Below are 20,898 nucleotides of genomic sequence, written 5' to 3' on the forward strand. Positions count from 1 at the left end.
GGGGTCAGGAGGTACATGCCGAATTTTGAATGGATTCCTCAGGGTTGACCCATTGGAGGTCTCCCAAAGGGAAGGGATGGGACGATGTTATTTAATATCTAGCCAATAGTTATTCCTAAAGAGTGACAGCCCAGGGCCTCCTGTGACATTGGTAAACTAAAGGGGAAATGTCCCTCCGTGTAAAAGAGAGCACTTTTCAAACTGGCAGAATTGTAAGTAGAGGTACTGACATGAGGTAGCTGTCTCCTGGAGTCCCAATTTTAGATACTACATGGAAAGAAAACCCAAAAGGATGAAGATACTGGGCAGCCTGGTACAGTAGCCAAATTACAAAAGGAAGCTCTGTGTGGAAAGAAGAGGACCCTCTCCTCTGTGCAGGTCTGGTTGATCCACATGGACACACGAATTCCGTAGCTACTGTTAAGGACATCCTGGATCAGTCATTTCTTTAAAGAAATTTTTTTAGGTTACCATTAACTATGTAATCTGTGCCTCGTTCCTTGCATTGTTTAATCCTCACAATCCAACAATCCTATAAGACAGGTAACACTATTCCTATTTTATAGATGAGAAACAGATACGAGTCGCAGATCATGTAACTAGTAAGTGACAGTCAAAATTTAAACTAAATGCTCTCTCCCCCTCTCTATGTATGTGTGTGTGTGTTTATATATGTATGTATTATATATACATATATAACATACATATGTATGTGCTCTTAATATATGTATATATTCTCAATATGTGTATATATTATGCTCTCAAATGTATATATGGCATATATATGTATATACAAACACATATATACTCCTAATATTTGATATACAAATCCAAATAACTTGACAGACAGATGATGCGTAGGTAGATAGATATCCCTTCTCTCTATGTGCCACTGTACATGCCTTAGTATATTACCATGGGCAAATGACGAAACCATTTATTTACACATGATATCTCACCTGTAAAACAGGATTTAAAAATAACTGTACCTACCCCATAGAATTGTTGAAAGAATTAAATGGGAAAGTTCATGTTAAGTACTTAACATAGTGTCAGGTCAATACAAGATAGCTATTGTTATTAACTACTATCTATTGTTATTATTATTACTACTAATAATAATTAAATTACTTGCCCAGCAAAAAAGGAAATACTTTGGTATTTAGAGAGGAAGTCTGCATTTTAGCAAAGCAATTCTAGGTCTCTGAAAGGCCAGTCTTTTCTGTCCTCTTGCTTTGGTTTTAGGAAGAAACTTTATCTCTGCTTATTTGGCCGCAGGCACTGTTCAAAGAGTCCCAAACAAAGTAATGCAATTTTAGACTCCAAGTCCGAATACTTCTGTCTTTGATAGGGAATGTATTGGGTGGAAGTCTTATGAAGGACTCTTCTTTGTGTCATTAGGTTGAGACGGCCTTATTTCATTTGTACGTATTTTGTTTCCTCAAAATGCTTTCCTTTCTTTCCATGTGGCACCAACACAGCACAGAGTGCACAGATCACTATGACCCCTTTCCAGTTAACGAGGCTGATGAGAACCGGCCCCATTTCCAGGGCGTGACTGGTCTGCGGAATCTGGGCAACACATGCTACATGAATGCCATCTTACAGTGTCTCTGCAGCATCTCACCGCTGGTGGAATACTTTCTCTCTGGAAAGTACATTACCGCTCTTCAAAAGTAAGACCATTTGCCATCCCTGCAGCCGGGCCCTCACCCCTGCTCTCCAAGGTGAGGTTAGGGAAGGGACCCTCTGGAGTCCCTATGAAGGGCTAAACCAGTTAGGAGAGGCTGCAGTGCCCCAGATCCCATTTCTAGGTTGAGTAAAACGGGAAGGTCAACCAAGAAATGGATGAAGCTTTGTTTGGGGTCTGATGCCACATGCTTAGCCAGAATCATTTCCCTTCCTTCTTCCAAGGGATTGCAGTGAGGTTGCCACTGCTTTTGCCTATGTGATGACAGATATGTGGCTTGGAGACTCTGACTGTGTCTCACCAGAAATATTTTGGTCAGCTCTTGGCAAACTCTACCCAGCATTTATGAAAAAGACGCAGCAAGATGCTCAGGAATTCTTGATTTATGTCCTGAATGAACTTCATGAAACTCTGAAAAAGGTAAGTAGAATTAATGGCCTTGAAATAGACCTTTAGCTGTATCAGCAACTTTCACTTTTCATTCTTTCATTTGTTCAGTCAGTATTGCCTACTCTGTGCTGAGCACAGGTGCTGGGGTCACTATGGGGAGCATTCAGGTTAGTATTTGAATGGGCCTGTATTTCCCAAACTTAGCTGTTTATCAGAATCACCTGGGGAGATTTTATGGTACAGCTTCTTAGGCCCTCTGGTGTTATTGAATTAGAATGTCTGGGTTGTCTTCTGGGAAAACTCACTTGGGATTTCCAGTAATCAGCAGGTGTGGGGACCACTGGTCTAGTTCCCTTTGCGGTAACATCTGCTTTGAGTATTTTTTTAGAGTGAAAATTACATTTTTTTATAAAAATATATTCCTCATGAGGTATAATATATAAAATTTACAACTTAAAACAAGTGTTCTTGGTAGTTACAAACCCGAGGGAATATTAAGCTTGGTGTGAGGTGAAAGGACAGATCTGTAAACTGCAGTTTCATCTTTATACTAAATGTGCCTAACCTGAGTTCTTCACTGGATTAGGACATACATTGAATAAAACATGGAATTGCCAGCTACTAAGGAGGTTGCCTTTATTTATAAGACTCACTACCTTCAGCCTTGATCTGAGACCCACACTCTCCAAAGATATGCCCTAGACTTTATGCAGTGTCTTTGTGCTGCTGTTAACTTACCTCATAGCCAGGAGACCCTTATCACGAAAGACCACAAACTATTACTGTTAATTCCTCTCATCTGCAATCCTCAGCTCCATTTTTAATTTTTACTGAGATATTCACAGCAGCACTTTTTTTAGCCAGAGGGGAGGGTGATGGTCAGTAAAAATCACTGAGGTCCTCATCTGCAGCCAGTCTGAAATAAATAGCATTCTGGTTCTCAAGGTTAAACTTGGAGTTAGAGGCATCAAACTACTGTCAGGTGGAAGACACAGGCAGGTGGGTGTGATGAAAGAAGCAGCCAAAGCGGAGCCTGGTGCACAGTTCCAAAGCAGAGCTGACTGTGGAGCTAAAGCGCCTTCAGAATGTATATTCTGCTGAAGCTGTAGAATCACGGGTCAGGGTGTGCTCCCGGAAATACTGTTCCTGAGCACCAGCTAGATTCAAATCAGGCTACAAAGCTAGTGAAATCGGGCTGCCTTTGGAGTTTAAGATTTGCTCTTTAAAAAAATTTTTTTCTAACAATAAAAGAAGAGGCTAAGGAACATAACCTGAAGGGACTGGAGGAGAGATCCAATTCCTTTATCTTACCTCTAGATCAGCTTGCATGACCGGAAGCTAGTTTGCAGCTTACCCTCTTCCCAGGAAAAACTGCCTACAGGACCCTATATCACATTATCATTTACTGTCAGTTTATGGCACCATGGACATGCGTTTTACCAGGGTTAGGGTGTCCTCATTCCTCAGCTTCACTTAAAGAGGGAAATAACTGAATTATCAGAAATCACACATATTATATGCTCTTAAGAAGATCTTATTCTGTTTATTGTCTGAATCCAAAACTAAGTGGTTTTGGGTAGCATTCTGTTAGAAAAATCAGGTCATTCTATTAAAAAAATTTTGATAACCAGTAGTTGATTTGGGGTAAATTTGTTCCTTTATTCAGTACCACCGAAGAAGAGCATATGAAAAAAGATCTATTCCGAGATTCTGCAGGAAGATGATTGCCAACGAGTCCTCCATCATCACCCGGCTGTTTGAAGGGCAGCTCAATTATAGCATCATATGTTTAAAGTGTGAGAACTGTACCTACAAGAATGAAGTCTTCACCGTCCTCTCCCTCCCCATTCCATCCAAATACGAGTGCTCTCTTCAGGTAGGGATTCTTACTCCTGGAGACTTCTTTTGTCTTTCTCTACCCCAGCCCTGGGTTTTCCCAAGGCTGTTTCCTACATTTTCTAGTATGAGGGGAGCTACTTTATAACTTAAAAAAATTGGAGACCCGTGATGAAAACATTTTGTAGAAAAGTGACATACAGCCAAAAGTTACTATGAATTCAGATGTATCTCTAAATGTGCTCAATGAAAGAGCCTCACTGTAAAACTGGAAAGATGGGTGGGCTTTATTCAGTCTATTGAGATGGCTTGGTGCATATAGGGAATTTACATTTATAAAAATTTTATGGCCCTTTCTCATCCCAGAGGTCTGTAGGTACATATTAGGAAATGACTTTGACTCTTATTCTTGAGCTCTTAATTTTTGGACAAAAGCTGAGGAATCTGGGGGGAAAGATAGAATGGAATAGTGCCTTAGTTTACCTCTCGAGTTTTCTTTACCATAATACCAAAAGTTAATCTGTAAACGGAGGAGTGGTGGGAGTGGGTGGAAGGTGGCAGTAAAAGCCAGGGAACTGTGAGGAGGCAGGGAGCAATAAGTTTCCTTGCAGGAAAACACACATTTATATTTTTCTTCTTAAATTGCTAAAAGTCTTCAAGTACCAGAGTTAGAGAAAATAATCCTACTACTTATTCAGAACTGGGCTTTGTTCTCAGCTCAAACTGCTAAACACTACTGAAGATAATTCCAAAGCCTCTAAGTGAGGTGCTGGCAATCTGTGCTCATCTTCCTCTTTAGGTTAATGGTTTGCAGAGTGGGGAGCCTGGCTGGTTGAGGATGTCTCCTGTGGGCATGAGATCTAATTCCCTCTGTTCTGCTGTCTTTATTATGGGCCACCCCCAAATACAGGGATACGGTCATTTTTCAGTCCCCAGATCACTTTTCTGATGAGATGAGTAACTTAAAGCAGCTGCCTGACTTGGTTAGTGGAAATTGCATAGTTGGTATTATTCTGAAACAAACCAGAAATGTTAAAATGCTGATTCAGAGATTAGAAATGAGATGGACATTTGGATCTATTTCGGTAACTCAGTGAGAAGGCAGCACCTCCTTTGCCAGGTGGACTATATCCAAGCTGCTGCTTGCGGCGCTGGCATCTCTTGGACTTAACTTGGAGAAAAGCACCGAGGATTACATTTCCGCAGCTCTTTCAAAGTTCTAATATAGACAGGACCCCAGGTTGCAGTGGATTCAGTTTGGTCACCAAATGCTTTTTTCCTCAACAGGACTGTCTCCAGTGTTTTTTTCAACAAGACACACTGACCTGGAACAACCAAATTTACTGTTCCTTTTGCGAAACCAAGCAAGAAACAGCTGTGAAGGCCAGTATTTCTAAAGCACCAAAAATAATTGTCTTTCACTTAAAAAGGTATGGATTTTGACATTTTGTGAGCAGATTTTTTGAACAGCTTTATCATGATATAATTCACATACCATGCAATTCACCTATTTAAGTGTACAATTCAATGGTGTTGAGTATATTACATTAATTTTTTAAAAATCTGTGGTAAAATATATATAACAAAATTTGCCATCTTAACCATTTTAAGTATATAGTTTCACTGGCATTAATTACATTCACAGTATTGTGCATCGATTTTCCAAAACTTTTTCATCACCCTCAACAGAAACTCTGGAACCATTAAGCAATAACTCCCCATTCCTCTTCCCTCCCAGCCCCTGGTAACCTCCAGTCTACTTTCTGTGTCTATAAATTTGCCTGTTCTGATACTTCATATAAGTGTAGTCACACACCATCTGTCCTTTTTGCTGGCTTATTTCACTTAGCATGTTTCCAAGGTTCATCCTTGTTGTGACGTGTACCAGAAGTTCATTCCTTTTTATAGCTGAATAATACTCTATTGTATGTATGTTACATCATATTTTGTTTGTCTGTTCAACTGTCGATGGACATTTGGCACTCACTTTGAGTGCTTTTAAAAAATAAATTTCCGGGCTTCCCTGGTGGCGCGGTGGTTGAGAGTCTGCCTGCCAGTGCAGGGGACACGGGTTCAAGCCCCGGTCTGGGAAGATCCCACATGCCGCGGAGCAGCTGGGCCCGTGAGCCACAACTACTGAGCCTGCGCGTCTGGAGCCTGTGCTCCGCAGCAAGAGAGGCCGCGAGAGTGAGAGGCCCGCGCACCACGATGAAGAGTGGTCCCCACTTGCCGCAACTAGAGACAGCCCTCGCACAGAAACGAAGACCCAACACAGCCATAAATAAATAAATAAATAAATAAGTAAAAATTAAAAAAAATAAATAAATTTCCTATAAAGATGTTATTAAATAAATAAATTCCCTAGCTCTGCCCTTGGGGATTCTGTTCGCACAGGTCTGAGGTGGAATCTAAGCATCACTATTTAAATTTTTAACACCCCGCCCCCACACCGTGCTCAGTTATTATTTTTATTTTTTATTTTTAAATTTATTTTTGGCTGCATTGGGTCTTTGTTGCTGTGCAGGCGTTCTCTAGTTGTGGAGCATGGGTTGCGGTGCACAGGCTTATTGTGGTGGCTTCTCTTGTTGTGGAGCACGGGCTCTAGGGCACACGGGCTTCAGTAGTTGTGGCTCGTGGGCTCTAGAGCACAGGCTCAGTAGTTGTGGTGCACGGGCTTAGTTGCTCCGCGGCATGTGGGATCTTCCCGGGCCAGGGCTCGAACCCGTGTCCCCTGCATTGGCGGGCGGATTCTTAACCACTGTGCCACCAGGGAAGTCCCAGTTTTTATTTTTAAAAGTTACAAATCTACAGAAAATTTGAAAAGGTATATAATGAATACCCATATACCCTAGAATCTTCATTAGTTGGTGCCACTTTGCCACATTTCCTTTTGTTCTTCCTGTCTGTCTCTTTCTCCCTCCAGCCCTCCCTTCCATTTTATTAGCTGAACCGTCTAAAGTAAGATGCAAACACCATGGCATTTCATGCTTACATACTTCAGCATGTATCACCTGAGAATAGGACATTCTCCTACATAATCACAACACCATTATCATATAGCCCAAGAAATTTAACAATAATTTTATATCACCCAAGATACAGTCCATATCTAAATTCCCCCATCCCCAAAATATCTTTCATAACTTTTCTTCCAATCTAGCATCCAGTCAAGGGTCATACATTGCATTTGGCTGTCTCTTTAGTTTCTTTTAATCTAGAAGAATCCTTCCCTCTTTTTTCATATTTAAACATTTTTTTCTCATTTTGAGTTTGTTTAGATTATGTCACCCATCCTGGATTTGTCTAATTGTTTCCCCATAGTTAGATTCAGGCTAAACTTTTTTTTTTTTAGCAAGAATTTGCCATAGCTGATGTTATGGACTCGTCATTACATTACATCAGGAGGCAAATCATAAAAGTTTGTCCCACTATTGGTAATGTTAAGTTTGATCACTTAGTTAAGGTAGTGACTATAAGATCTCACCATTTTAAGGTATAGTAGTTTTCCCCTCTATAACTAGTATCACTCTGGACTCATGGATATTTTTAAACTTAATTGGTTTAATATCCATTACTATTATCATTCTTCTCCATGTTCAAATTATTCGAAGTTGGCCAGTGGGATCCCCTTCAAGCCAGCTCCTGTGACCCCATTAGTTAATTTAAGTTTACTTACATATATAAAATGTATCCTTCTTTTATATAGTTCTATGAATTTTGATAAATGTAATGTAACCATCACTGCCAACAGAGATTCTTTCCATCACCCCAAAAAGTTTTCTCATGTTCCTTTATAATCAATTCCTTCTCCCACCCTCAGCCTCTAGAAACTTCTGATCTGATTTCCATCTTTATTGCCTTTTCCAGAATGTCGTATGTTATACCATATGTGGCCTTTTGAGTTTGGCTTCTTTCACTTAGCACAATGAGATTAATCCATGTTGTGAAATGTAGTCATGGTTCCTTCCTTTTGATTGCTGTGTAGTATACCCTTTTATGAATGTACCAAAATTGTTGATCCATTCACTAGTTGATGAACATTTGAGTTGTTTCCAGTTTGGGGCAGATATGAATGCAGCTGGTATAAGTTTTGCATATAGGTTTCTGTGTGGATATAAGTCTTTGTTTCTTCTGAGATGATAACTAGGCATGGGATTGCTGGGTCATATGATATGATATTCCCTTAGTTTTTGCAAACAAGATTTCTTGCTTTCTGGCACAGGAAAATCTCAGCCTCACCCAGTAATTTCCCTTCCCCTGAGCTAAACCAGCTGTTTTTCCAAAATGAACATAATTTATTCTTTAAAAAGCTCTGGGGTGATTCTGATATGAACTCAGATTTGGGAACTGCTGATCTGTATAACACATAGAGAATGTGACAAGGTTTTCACAAAATTTTATCTTATTAAAGATATATTAAAACCTCCAAGTTGGAAAACAGGACACTGCGAAGACAGTGTGTGCTGAAATCAACATAAGGAAAAGCTGAGTCAGCTTGGTTAGAGTGAACAGCATCAGATGGAGGGAAGACTTCTGGAAGTTATCAATGTGATTTCTACTCCCCCCGATGCTGAGCTTGGCTTTATCCCTTTCTTTTTCTCCCGCTAGATTGACTCTACCCTGTCTCACTCCCTGACTCAGGCTCTTGGCCCACTTCAGCCTCAGTTTTGGCTGTGGAGATTCAAATATATGTAGATAAGAAAAAAATAATTTATGTATAGGTCTACACCAAATAATCTTTCCAAGAAATTACTTTTAACTATACTTGGAACTTGTGAAGGTATGTGGACTTCATGAGTGGTTCACAAACTTACTTTCTATTTTACACATTTATTATATCTCTGCAGGTTTGACATTCTGGGTACAATGAAAAGGAAACTGAGCACAGATATTCATTACCCGCTCACTAACTTGGACCTTACTCCTTACATTTGTCCAGTTTTTCGGAAACATCCTAAATATAACCTCTGTGCAGTGGTGGTGAGTAAAATACTGAAACTATTTAAAGTAACACAGGTTTAAAGAAAACTGTAGAATTATCTGCTTGAATGACTACTACTTCTATCTCTCCCTGACTTCTCCTATACTGCCCTTTTTAAAACAAAATATAGAGCCTGGAAACTCCCTGCTTTGACCTTGAACAGTAGAGCAATGAAAGAATACATGAAAGAATACAATGTCCTCTATGCTGCCTCCCCACTGTCCCTCTACTCTATAATACTACAGAGTATTTATTTATTAGTATTTATACTAATAAATAATACTATAACAATAGTAGAGAGAGGCTATTTCAGATCTAGGGACATTTGTGAGCTGTGCTTTGGGGGCAGCAGAAGTCGGTTCCAATAGCTTTATGTTGAATAATCATGAGCCCCTCTATAGTGAAAGCCCCAAACACTAGGTACATGGTAGTCATAGACTCACTGCCTGTGTGCATCAGTCCTAAGGAAACTCTGGGGGTTCCCTCTGGCTCTAAATCAACTGTCATCATTGAATGAAAGAAAGCATGGAGTATAATTCAGACCAAATCGTCTAGAACTTCCCACAGCATCAACCACCCCAAGCACCAGGCCATTTTCTGGGTTTCTATTCTGGATCACAGTGTTAAAGATCTGCTTCAGAACATTCAGATTTCAGTTGAACCTGGAGGTCCAGTTGTGTCCAATGTCAGATGGGCGGGGCTCCCCCTGGAGCCCAGTATGATTCACCAGAGCCCTCCAGGGTACTGAAGTCTAATTTCCCTTTTTGGCTTATCACTGAATTAATATAAAATGTTGATCCCACTAGTCTTTCTCTTTAACATCTCTCAGAACCATACTTCAAACTTAAAAAAAAATCCTTCTTTACTTTTTCCTTTTTACTTCAAGCCTTGACATTCTCCTTTGTAATTTATCCTGCCCTTAAACATGATTTTCCTTCTCTCACTCGCCAATTTGGAAATCTAGAGTGACATCCTCTTCCCTATCATAATAGACTCTAATATGAATTCCAAAATGATACGTCCCCCCCTATATTTTACTGTTTTAACATCTCATTATAAGTGTTTCTGCTTCAAAAAAAATCCAAAAGCAGAATTATTAAAAATTATGTGGTAATTATCTACAGTTACATAAAAAGAGTCACCCAAGCTTCCTATAAATTCTTAATCCTTTTAGTGTTTAAATTATTAGTTAATTGAAGGGTAAAAATTGGTTTTGAAAGAGAAATATGTCTAGAATTTGCTGCAAACTGATGATTGATCAGAAACAAGAACTAAGCATCTTAGAAACTGCAATGTATGGTCATAGGGAAAGGCCATCCATAGCTCTGTTACTCAAGGTGTCGTCCCCAGGAGACACCTGTTAGGAATAAGGAATCTCAGGCTCCACCCCACATTTACTGACTAGAAACTTGCATTTTATCAAGATCCCCATGTGATTCGAATGCATATGGAAGTTTGAGAAGTACTCAGCTAGACCAGAAGGGAAGGATTACCTCCACACCACCCTTAACAGAGATTTATCCAGCTTTTGAATAAGCCCTTAAAGAGCTTCCTGCTTTATAAGGAAGGCTCTTTATCTGCCAGATTTGTTTGGTTTATTTTACAAACATATAGTGCTTGCTATGTACCAAGCACTGTTCCAAGCACTTTATGCATTATCAATCATTTAATCCTTATGTAGCCCTGTGAAGTGTAGGCACTATTATTATCCCCATCTTACAGAATGGGAAACAGGAACAGAGGTTAAATAATCTGCTCCAATCTACTGCCTACAAAGGGCAGAGCCAGGACCTGAAGCCAGGCAGGCTGGCTCCAAACTGTCCTGCTCTCACTGCCATGTTATGCTGCCTCTGATTGTTAACTTGTCTCTCTGTATGGGGCACAAATCTACCTTCGTCCTTGTAACTCCTTCCATTTGTCCTAATTCTGTCCTCTGAGGTAGTAATAGTAATATGTACGTGGATTTTTGGTTAACAAATGCTTGTACATATGTGTTAGTTAAACAGAACACATTCTTCTTTCTTATACATGATGACTCTTCAAATATTTGAAAATAGTGATCATACACCAACAGTGTTTACCTCCTTCAACCCTTTTCAGATGATTGGCTTCTAGAAAAACTTTTTTAAATTATGAAATATTTCGAGCACAGAAAACAGAATACAGTAAGTGTGCACACAGATGTTAAGAATAGAATATTGTAGAAAACATCAAGCCCCTGTGTATCTTTAACAACCCCACTCCTCTCCCTTCTCTGTCCTGAATTTGGAGGGAATTATACCCATGCATTCTTTCATATGTGTCTGTACTATACTTTCACACTTTTATCACACATGTGTGATATAGTGTGTTTTGTGTGTTTTATAAATCTAGTATCATTAACTGTACATATCCTTCTGTAACTTTTTTCCTCAGCATTATTTTTATGATATTAATCCATAGTGATATATTAGCTTTAGTGCATACATTTACCTGCATTTACTAATTCGTTGTGTCTATTTATTTATCATTTCTCCTGTTGCTGGACCGTTAGGTTGTTTCCAGCATTCTGCTCCTACAACTTTGTATAATGCATTGTCATGTGCTAACACATGAACCTTTATATATACGTGTGTGTGTGTATGTTCTCCCAGATCACATTTTGAAGATAACTGACCTGAATCTCTCCTTTAATCTATTAACATAAAACACTTAATTTCTTTTTTCTTTGCTAAAAATGTTTTCACATTTTTTGTATCTATTTTCACAGTCGAGAAACTAACGTGTAACTTTCTCATACTGTTCTTTTCTGTTTTTGTCTTGCGGATCAGCCTGTTTCTAGCCTCATAAAATAAGCTGGTCATTCTTTTCTATTCTTTGGCACAGTCTGCAGAAGATAAAAATAACTTGTTTTTTGAAAGGCTGGTAGAATTAAACAAAAAAACTATCTGGTCCTGAAATTTTTATTCTTGGTGGGTGGATTTTTAAATATTTTTTCAATTTGCTTTAGCCAGGATGAGACTATTCAGGAGTTTCTGTTTCTTCATTTTTGAAAAAATAAACTTTTTATTGAGATAAAACATACATATAGAAAAATGCAAGCCATGAATGTAAAAATCAATAAATTTTCGTAAAGGTAACCTGCCCATGTAACCAGGAAATAGTCCAAGTAGAATATTACCAGCACCCTAACTGCCCTTGTGCCCCCTTCTAGTCCAGGAGACCACTGGCTGCTGACAGAATAGGTTTTGCCAGCTCTTGTGCTTTATAGAAATGGAATCATACTGTGTGTACTCTTTTGTGCCTGGCTTCTTTTACTCAAAATTATGCAACATTCATTCCTATTGTTGCATGTATTGTAGTTTGTTCCTTCTCGTTGCTCTATAGTATTACACTGCGTGAAAATACCACAAATTGCTCTACCCAAAGATCATGAAGACACTTACCTATTCTATCTTATAAAAGCTTTGTTTTACTTTAGCATGGTTTAAAAAATTATATTTAAAACTTCCCACTTTTTACATTTTCAAATTTATTGGCAGAAAATTGCTCACAGTATACTCTTGACATTTTAATATCTCTATGGAATTCTCAGTTCTCCCTTTGTTTATTCTTAATATTATCTGTGTCTAATCTGTTTTTTCTTGGTCAGTCTTGCCAAAGTTTATCTATTTTGTTATCTGAAAGAACCAGCTTGTGGTTTTGTTGATTCTTTATTCCTTTGTGTTCTATTTCATTAATTTCTGGTCTTTATTTCCCTTCTTGTACTTTCTTTGAGTTTCCATCAACATGTTATTTAGAGGTGCATTTGAAAAATTCCAAACATAATTTTATTTAGTCATCTTTTTGTTACTAATTTCTAACTTAATTGCATTCTTATCAGAAAATATGGTCCAAATGGTATCCATTCTTGGTACGTGAGTGATACTCACTTTGTGTCATAGTTTTGTGTGTGCTTGAAAAGAATTTTTAAATTAGGTTCAGGGTTCCATATGTCCATTAAATATAATTCGTTAATTGTGTTGTTTGAATATATACTCTTAATAAGTTTTTGTTTGCTTTAACAAGATTAATAACTGAAAGATATATGATAAAAAAGACTGTGATTTTGCCACAATTTTCCAGTAATTGTCATAGTTTGAAGCTATGTGTGCAATTTTATATCTTTGTAGTGAATTGTTCCTTTTATCATGCTAGGGGAATCTTTTATACTTAGCCATACTTTTTCACTTAAAGTCTGTCTAGTCTGATATTGAAAAAACTATTCCAGCTTTCTTTTGGATGATATTATTTGTTCTTTTTCGGCCCTTTTCTTTTGTTTTCTTCCAGTTTTATTGAGATATAATTGACATACAGCACTGTATAAGATGTACAGCATAATTATTTAATCATGAAATTATCACAGTAAGTTTAATGAACATCCATCATCTAATATAAATACAAAATTAAAGAAATAGAAAAATAGTTTTCCTTGTGATGAGAACTCCTAGGATTTATTCATAACAACTTTCATATATGACATACAACAGTGTTAATTATATTTATGTTGTACATTTCATCCCTGGTACTTATTTATCTTATAACTGGAAGTTTGTACCTTTTGACCACCTTCCTCCAATTCCTCCTTCACCCACCCCCCCGCCTCTGGTAACTACAAATCTGGTTTCTTTTTCTATGAGTTTGTTTGTTTGTTTTTCAAGTATAATTGACTTAAAACAATATGTTAGTTCCTGTCACACAACAGAGTGATTTGATAGTTCTATACATTTCAAAATGGTTACAGTAAGTCTAGTTATGCTATATCACTATACAAAGATATTATATAGTTATTGACTATATTCCCCACACTGTATATTTCATCCCTGTGACTCATTTGTTTTGCAACTGAAAGTTTGTACCTCTTAATCTCCCTCACGTCTATCTTTCCTTCGCCTATGCCTCTCCCTTCTGGCAACTACCTGTTTGCTCTCTGTAGCTATAACTCTGTTTCTGTTTTGTTTGTTCATGTGTTTTGTTTTTCATATTCCACATATAAGTGAAATTGTATAGTATTTGTCTTTCATGGGCTGACTTATTTCACTTAGCATACTACCCGCTAGGTCCAACCATGTTGTCACAAATGGCAAGATTTCATTCTTTTTTTTTTTTTTTATGGATGACTAGTATTCGATTGTGTATATACGCCACACATCTTCTTTATCCATTCATCTATTGATGGGCACTTGGGTTGCTTCCATATCTTGGCTATTGTAAATAATGCTGCAATGAACATAAGGGTGCATATATTTTTTCAAATTAGTGTTTTGGTTTTCTTTGGATATATGCCCAGGAGTGGAATTGCTGGATCATATGCTGCTTCTATTTTTAATTTTTTGAGGAATCTTCATACTGTTTTCCATAGTGGCTGCACCAAATTACATTTCCACCAACAGTGTACTAGGGTTCCCTTTTCTTCACATTCTCACCAACACTTTATCTTTTTTAATAATAGCCATTCTAACAGGTGTGAAGTGATGTCTCATTGTGGTTTTGATGTCCATTTCTCTGATGACTAGTGATATTGAGCATTTTTTCAGGTACCTGTTGGCCATCTGTGTGTCTTCCTTGGAAAAAATTCTATTCAGCTCCTCTGCCCATTTTTTAATAGGGTTTTTGTTTTTTGGATGTTGAGTTGTATGGGTTACTTATATATTTTGGATTTTAACCCCTTATCTGATATATCATTTGCAAATATCTTCTCTCATTTAGGAGGCAGCCTTTTTGTTTTGTTGATAGTTTGCCTCACTATCCAAAAGCTTTTTAGATTGATGTAGTCCCATTTGTTTATTTTTGCTTTTGTTTCCCTTGCCTGAGGAGATACATGCAAAAAAATATTACTAAGACCAATGTCCAAGAGCATACTGCCTATGTTTTCTTCTAGAAGTTTTCTGGTTTCAGGTCTTACATTTAAATCTTTAATCCATTTGAATTTATTCTTGTGCATGTTGTGAGAGAGTAATCTAGTCTGATTTTTTTGCATGTAGCTGTCCTCTCTTCCAACACCATTTCTCTAAGAGGCTGTCTTTTCCCCATTGTGTATTCTTGTCTCCCTTGTCATAGATTAATTGACCATGTAAATGTGGGTTCATTTCTGGGCTCTCTATTCTGTTCCACTGATCTATGTGTCTGTTTTTGTGTTAATTTCTCTTTCTGACAGTTTGTTGTTAGTGTACAGAAATGCAGTAGGTTCTGTATATTAATTTTGTATCCTGCAACTTTACCAAATTCTTTGATGAGTTCTAGTAGTTCTTTGATGGCATCTTAGGATTTTCTTTTTATAACGCTATTTATTTTATTTTATTTATTTTAAAAAATTTGTATTGAAGTAAGTTGATTGTTGTGTTAGTTTCTGCTGTACAGCAAAGTGAATCAGTTATACATATACATATATAGACTCTTTTCTTAAGCTTCTTTGCCCATATAGGTCATTACAGAGTATTGAGTAGAGTTCCCTGTGCTATACATACAGTAGGTCCTTATTAGTTATCTGTTTTATATATAGTAGTGTGTATATGTCAATCCCAAACTCCCAATTTATGCCCCTCTCCTTACCCCCCGGTAACCATAAGTTTGTTTTCTACATCTGTAACTCTATTTTTTTTGTAGATAAGTTCATTTATACCCTTTTTTTAGTTTCCACATATAAGCGATATCATATGATATTTGTCTTTCTGTCTGACTTACTTCACTTATTATGACAATCTCTAGGTCCATCCATGCTGCTGCAAATGGCATTATTTTGTTCTTTTTTATGACTGAGTAATATTCCATTGTATATGTGTACCACATCTTCTTTGTCCATTCCTCTGTTGATGGACATTTAGGTTGCTTCCATGTCCTGGTTATTGTAAATAGTGCTGCAATGAACATTGGGGTGCACGTATCTTTTCAAATTATGGCTTTCTCCAGATATATGCCCACGAGTGGGATTGCTGGATCATACAGTAGCTTTATTTTTAGTTTTTTAAGGAACCTCCATACTGTTCTCCATAGTGGCTGTACCAATTTACATTCCTACCAACAGTGTATGAGGGTTCCCTTTTCTCCACACCCTCTCCACCATTTATTGTTTGTAGATATTTTGATGATGGCCATTCTGTCCAGTGTGAGGTGATACCTCATTGTGGTTTTGATTTGCATTTCTCTAATAGTGATGTTCAGCATCTTTCTCGTGTGCTTTTAGGCCATATGTATGTCTTCTTTGGAGAAATGTGTATTTAGATCTTACACCCATTTATTGTTCAGTTGTTTCTTTTTTTGATATTGAGCTGCATGAGCTGTTTGTATACTTTGGAGATTAGTTCCTTGTCAGTTGCTACATTTGCAAATATTTTCTCCCATTCTGCACGTTGTCTTTTTGTTTTGTTTATGGTTTCCTTTGCTGTTCAAAAGATTTTAAGTTTATGTAGGTCCCATTTGTTTATTTTTGTTTTTATTTGTATTACTCTAGGAGGTGGATCAAAAAAGATCTTGCTGCAATTTATGTCAAAGAGTGTTCTTCCTATGTTTTCCTCTAAGAGTTTTATAGTGTCTGATCTTACATTTAGGTCTGTAATCCATTTTGAGTTTATTTTTGTGTATGGTGTTAGGGAGCGTTCTAATTTCATTCTTTTACATGTAGCTGTCCAGTTTTCCCAGCACCACTTATTGAAGAGACTGTCTTTTCTCCAGTGTACATTCTTGCCTCCTTTGTCATAGATTAGGTAACCATGGGTGTGTGGGTTTATCTCTGGACTTTCTATCCTGCTCCATTGATCCATATTTCTGTTTTTGTGTCAGTACCAACTGTTTTGATGACTGTAGCTTTGTAGTATAGTCTGAAGTCAGGGAGCCTGATTCTTCCAGCTCCATTTTTCTTTCTCAATATTGCTTTGGCTATTCATGGTCTTTTGTGTTTCCATACAAATTGTAATATTGTTGTTCTAATTCTGTGAAAAATACCATTGGTAATTTTATAGGGATTACATTGAATCTGTAGATTGCTTTGGGTAGTATAGTCATTTTCACAGTATTGATTCTTCCAATCCAAGAGTATGGTATATCTCTCCATCTGGTTGTGTCATCTTTTCTTTCTTTCATCAGTATCTTATAGTTTTCTGAGTACAGGTCGTTTGCCTCCTTAGCTAGGTTTATTCCTTGGTATTTTATTCTTTTTGATGCAATGGTAAATGGGATTGTTTCTGGAATTTCTCTTTCTAATCTTTTGGTTTGCTATTATTTGTTGAGGATTTTTACGTCTATGTTCATCAGTGTATTGGCCTTTAATTTTCTTTTTCTGTGATATCTTTGTCTGGTTTTGGTATCAGGGTGATGGTGGCCTCATAGAATGAGCTTGGGAGGGTTCCTTTTAATGTGTTAAGAGATTTCTGTGTATTAATTTTGTATCCTGTAACTTTACCAAATTCATTTATGAGGTCTAGTAGTTTTCTGGTAGCATCTTTAGGATTTGCTATGTATACTATCATGTCATCTGCAAACAGTGACAGTTTTACTTCTTCTTTTCCAATTTGGATTCCTTTTATTTCTTTTTCTTCTCTGATTGCCGTGGCTGGGACTTCCAAGACTATGTTGAATAATAGTGGCGAGAGTGGACATCCTTGTCTTGTTCCTGATCTTAGAGGAAATGCTTTCAGTTTTTCACCATTGAGAATGATGTTTGCTGTTGGTTTGTCATATATGGCCTTTATTATATGAGGAAGGTTCCCTCTATGCCCACTTTCTGGAGAGTTTTTTTTTTTTTTTAATCATTAATGGATGTTGAATTTTGTTGAGAGCTTTTTCTTCATCTGTTGAGATAATCATATGGTTTTTATTCTTCAATTTATTAATATGGTGTATCACATTGACTGATTTGCATAAATTGAAGAATCCTTGCATCCCTGGGATAAATCCCACTTGATCATGGTGTATGATCCTTTTAATGTGTTGTTGGATTCGGTTTGCTATTATTTTGTTGAGGATTTTTGCGTCTATGTTCATCAGTGATATTGGCCTTTAATTTTCTTTTTTTGTGTGGTTTTGATATCAGGGTGATGGTGGCCTCATAGAATGAGTTTGGGAGTGTTCCTTCCTCTGCAACTTTTTGGAAGAATTTCAGAAGGGTAGGTGTTAACTTTCCTCTAAATGTTTGATAGAATTCACCTGTGAAGCCATCTGGTCCTGGACTTTGTTTGATGGAAGATTTTTAATCACAGTTTCAATTTCAGTACTTGTCATTGGTCTGTTCATATTTTCTATTTCTTGCTGGTTCAGTCTTGAAAGGTTGTCCTTTCTAAGAATTTGTCCATTTCTTCTAGGCTATCCATTTTATTGGCGTATACTTGCTTGTAGTACTCTTACGATCCTTTGTACTTTTTTTTAAAATTTTGGCTGTGAAAAGTCTTAGTTGTGGCACTTGGGATCTTAGTTGCTGCATGTGGGATCTTTAGTTGTAGCATGCGGGATCTTTTAGTTGTGGCATGCGGGCTCATAGCTGCATCACGAGGGCTTCTTATTTGCGGCATTCAGACATCCTCGTTGCAGCATGTGGACTCTTAGTTGTGGCATGCATGCGGGGTCTAGTTCCCAGACCAGGGATCAAATCCAGGCCCCCTGCATTGGGAGCATGGAGTCTTACCCACTGAACCACCAGGGAAGTCTCATGATCCTTTGTATTTCTGTGGTGTCAGTTGTGACTTCTTTTTCATTTGTGATTTATATTGATTTGGGCCCTCTCTCTTTTTTTCCTTGATGACTCTCGCTAAAGGTTTCTCCATCCACACTGCATTAGGAGGCAAAACTCGACTTCAAAAACTTATAGTCTTTGGATCCAGCATGTTAAGAAACATCTCATGTATGGTTGTCATCTCCTCAGCAGTGGGAGCCATTTTCAGTAATGACATGGAGCTGAAGGCAACCCTTCTCCCCTTGTTCAATTCTCCTTGTCTAAAGAGCTCTTCTTCCTCTGGGCTTTCAAGGGTGAGTGGATTTACAAATGCCCGCCCTTTGTTTTCAGAATCACGAGACACCATTACAAACGTCACATCCAAAACAGGGGAAAATTCATTGTCGTGTAACTGGAACATATGCATCCTCACTTCCATGGACGTCTTCCCAACCCAACTAACATGGCCACTGAACTTGATGTCCTGTTCTGGGCTTAAGCTCTTCTTACACATATCAATCCTGTCCACCAGGGCTGTAACTATTGATAAAGGAGACATCTTAGCTGAATGTTTTTTGTTGTGCATGTAGCAAATAAGAACTCCTAAGCTGTCAAGATCCTCAAGAATCCTGCCAAACCTTACAGTGTTTTGAACAGTCAAATATTTCTCTCGTAATTCAGGCTGACTGCCCAAAGGTAAGAGAACTTCAGTGTAACTGTCTTTCATTCTCCTAGGTGGCAGTCCTTCCTGTGACTTAGCCAAAAAACTATGAAGTAATTTTCTTTCCTACATTGCTTTCACGTGGTCTCTCCAGTTTGTGGATGCTCCTACTATCTCCTGCAACTTATCTGGAATTTCATGAATGTGGAAGACTCTCTGTTTCTCGGGATTCTGAGATCCTTGAGTCAGTTCTCTGATGGGAGCAAGGAGCCCTTTACTCAGGGTACAAAGCTGCAGCACTGCCCGCCTCATCACACTTGCCTGCCGCCGCGCACATGACCACAGACCTGGGCTCTGTGTGCCGGTCGGTGGAGGGAAGTTGAGGCAATGGATGGCAGGAGAGGGAGAGGGATAGCAGGTGCCGGACTGGACCTTGCTCCCCAGGACCTCACCCTTGCAGTGTGGCCATGGGAGGGGGCAGGGGCAGGCTAGATTTACCAGGATCTTTACCAACCTTTTTGCAAACTAATCTCTCTTATATATTACTTTTTCATTTGTATTCAATTTTATTTATTTGTGTAGGACATATTTCAGTAGACTTTTCAACAAGGGTCTCTTATCCTGAAGTCTCCCAAGTTTTTGATTGAAAAAGTCTTTAGTTTACTTTGATTCTTGAATAATTTAACTAGAGACCAAATTCTAGATTATTTTCTTTTATCATTTTGAAACTATTTTATTATTTCTGTTTATATGGCTGCCATGGAGTTCTACCATCATGTTATTCTTTTGTAGGTAATCTTTTCTTCTTGTTGCTTTAAAAACTTTTCTCTTTGTGTTTGTTGTCTGGCAGTATTATTTTTATTTATCCTTGGTTCACTGTATTTCCTAAATTTGAAGATTCATGCCTTTCATTAATCATTTCTAGTCATTATCACTTTCAATACTGTTTTGCTCCTATATTCTCTAGAACTTCTAGGCATATACTGAATGTTCTCATTCAACTTTTTTTTTTTTTATTTGTGGCTGCGTTGGGTCTTTGTTGCTGCACGCAGGCTTTCTCTAGTTGCGGCGAGCGGGGGCTACTCTTTGTTGCAGTGTGTAGGCTTCTCATTGTGGTGGCTTCTCTTGTTGTGGAGCACGGGCTCTATGTGTGCGGGCTTCAGTAGTTGTGGCTTGTGGGCTCTAGAGTGCAGGCTCAGTAGTTGTGGTGCACGGGCTTAGTTACTCTGCAGCATGTGGGATCTTCCCGGACCAGGGCTTGAACCTATGTCCCCTGCACTGGCAGGTGGATTCTTAAACCACTATGCCACCAGGGAAGTCCCTCATTCAATGTCTCGTCACTACTACACTCAGGGTAATTTCCTGTTTTGTTTCTATAGTTTATTCATTCTCTCTTCAATTCTATGTACTATTTACTCTCTACATTAAATTTTTAATTTCAAGTATTTATCATTTCTGAAAGTTCTTTTTAGGTTTTCAGTTTGCTTCCTTTTCTTAAATGTCTATATACTTTCTGTATAGTCTCTATTACCTAAAGTCCTTGGAGTTTTTAATCTTGCTATTTATTGCCTTCTCTTACTCCTGGTGAATTGTTTCCTTGTCTGTTCTGTAATATTGAATTTTGAGTTCAGCATCACTGGGTTTTATATGTGGGTATCCTGTACAGCCTGAATTAAGGT

At 38.0% G+C, this 20,898-nt stretch overlaps 1 protein-coding gene and 1 pseudogene across 2 annotated transcripts in view; one reads left to right on the forward strand and one right to left on the reverse strand.

Annotated features, from left to right (window-relative positions):
- The window catches only part of USP50 (ubiquitin specific peptidase 50), a 42,643-nt gene that overhangs the window by 17,882 nt on the left and 3,863 nt on the right, over window positions 1-20,898 (forward strand). Inside the window, exons 2-6 of the mRNA XM_082453051.1 lie at window positions 1,482-1,676; window positions 1,915-2,110; window positions 3,747-3,956; window positions 5,204-5,346; window positions 8,764-8,896. Coding sequence (XP_082309177.1) covers window positions 1,482-1,676; window positions 1,915-2,110; window positions 3,747-3,956; window positions 5,204-5,346; window positions 8,764-8,896 — 877 coding nt within the window. The remainder of the gene's footprint in view (window positions 1-1,481; window positions 1,677-1,914; window positions 2,111-3,746; window positions 3,957-5,203; window positions 5,347-8,763; window positions 8,897-20,898) is intronic.
- On the reverse strand, window positions 13,537-19,579 carry LOC309656504 (acyl-coenzyme A thioesterase 9, mitochondrial pseudogene; annotated as a pseudogene). Its single transcript has one exon. The product of its transcript is annotated as an acyl-coenzyme A thioesterase 9, mitochondrial pseudogene (transcript).

Source organism: Balaenoptera physalus (assembly GCF_965194825.1).
Source record: "Balaenoptera physalus genome assembly, chromosome: 2".
In the NCBI taxonomy this organism is placed as follows: domain Eukaryota; kingdom Metazoa; phylum Chordata; class Mammalia; order Artiodactyla; family Balaenopteridae; genus Balaenoptera; species Balaenoptera physalus.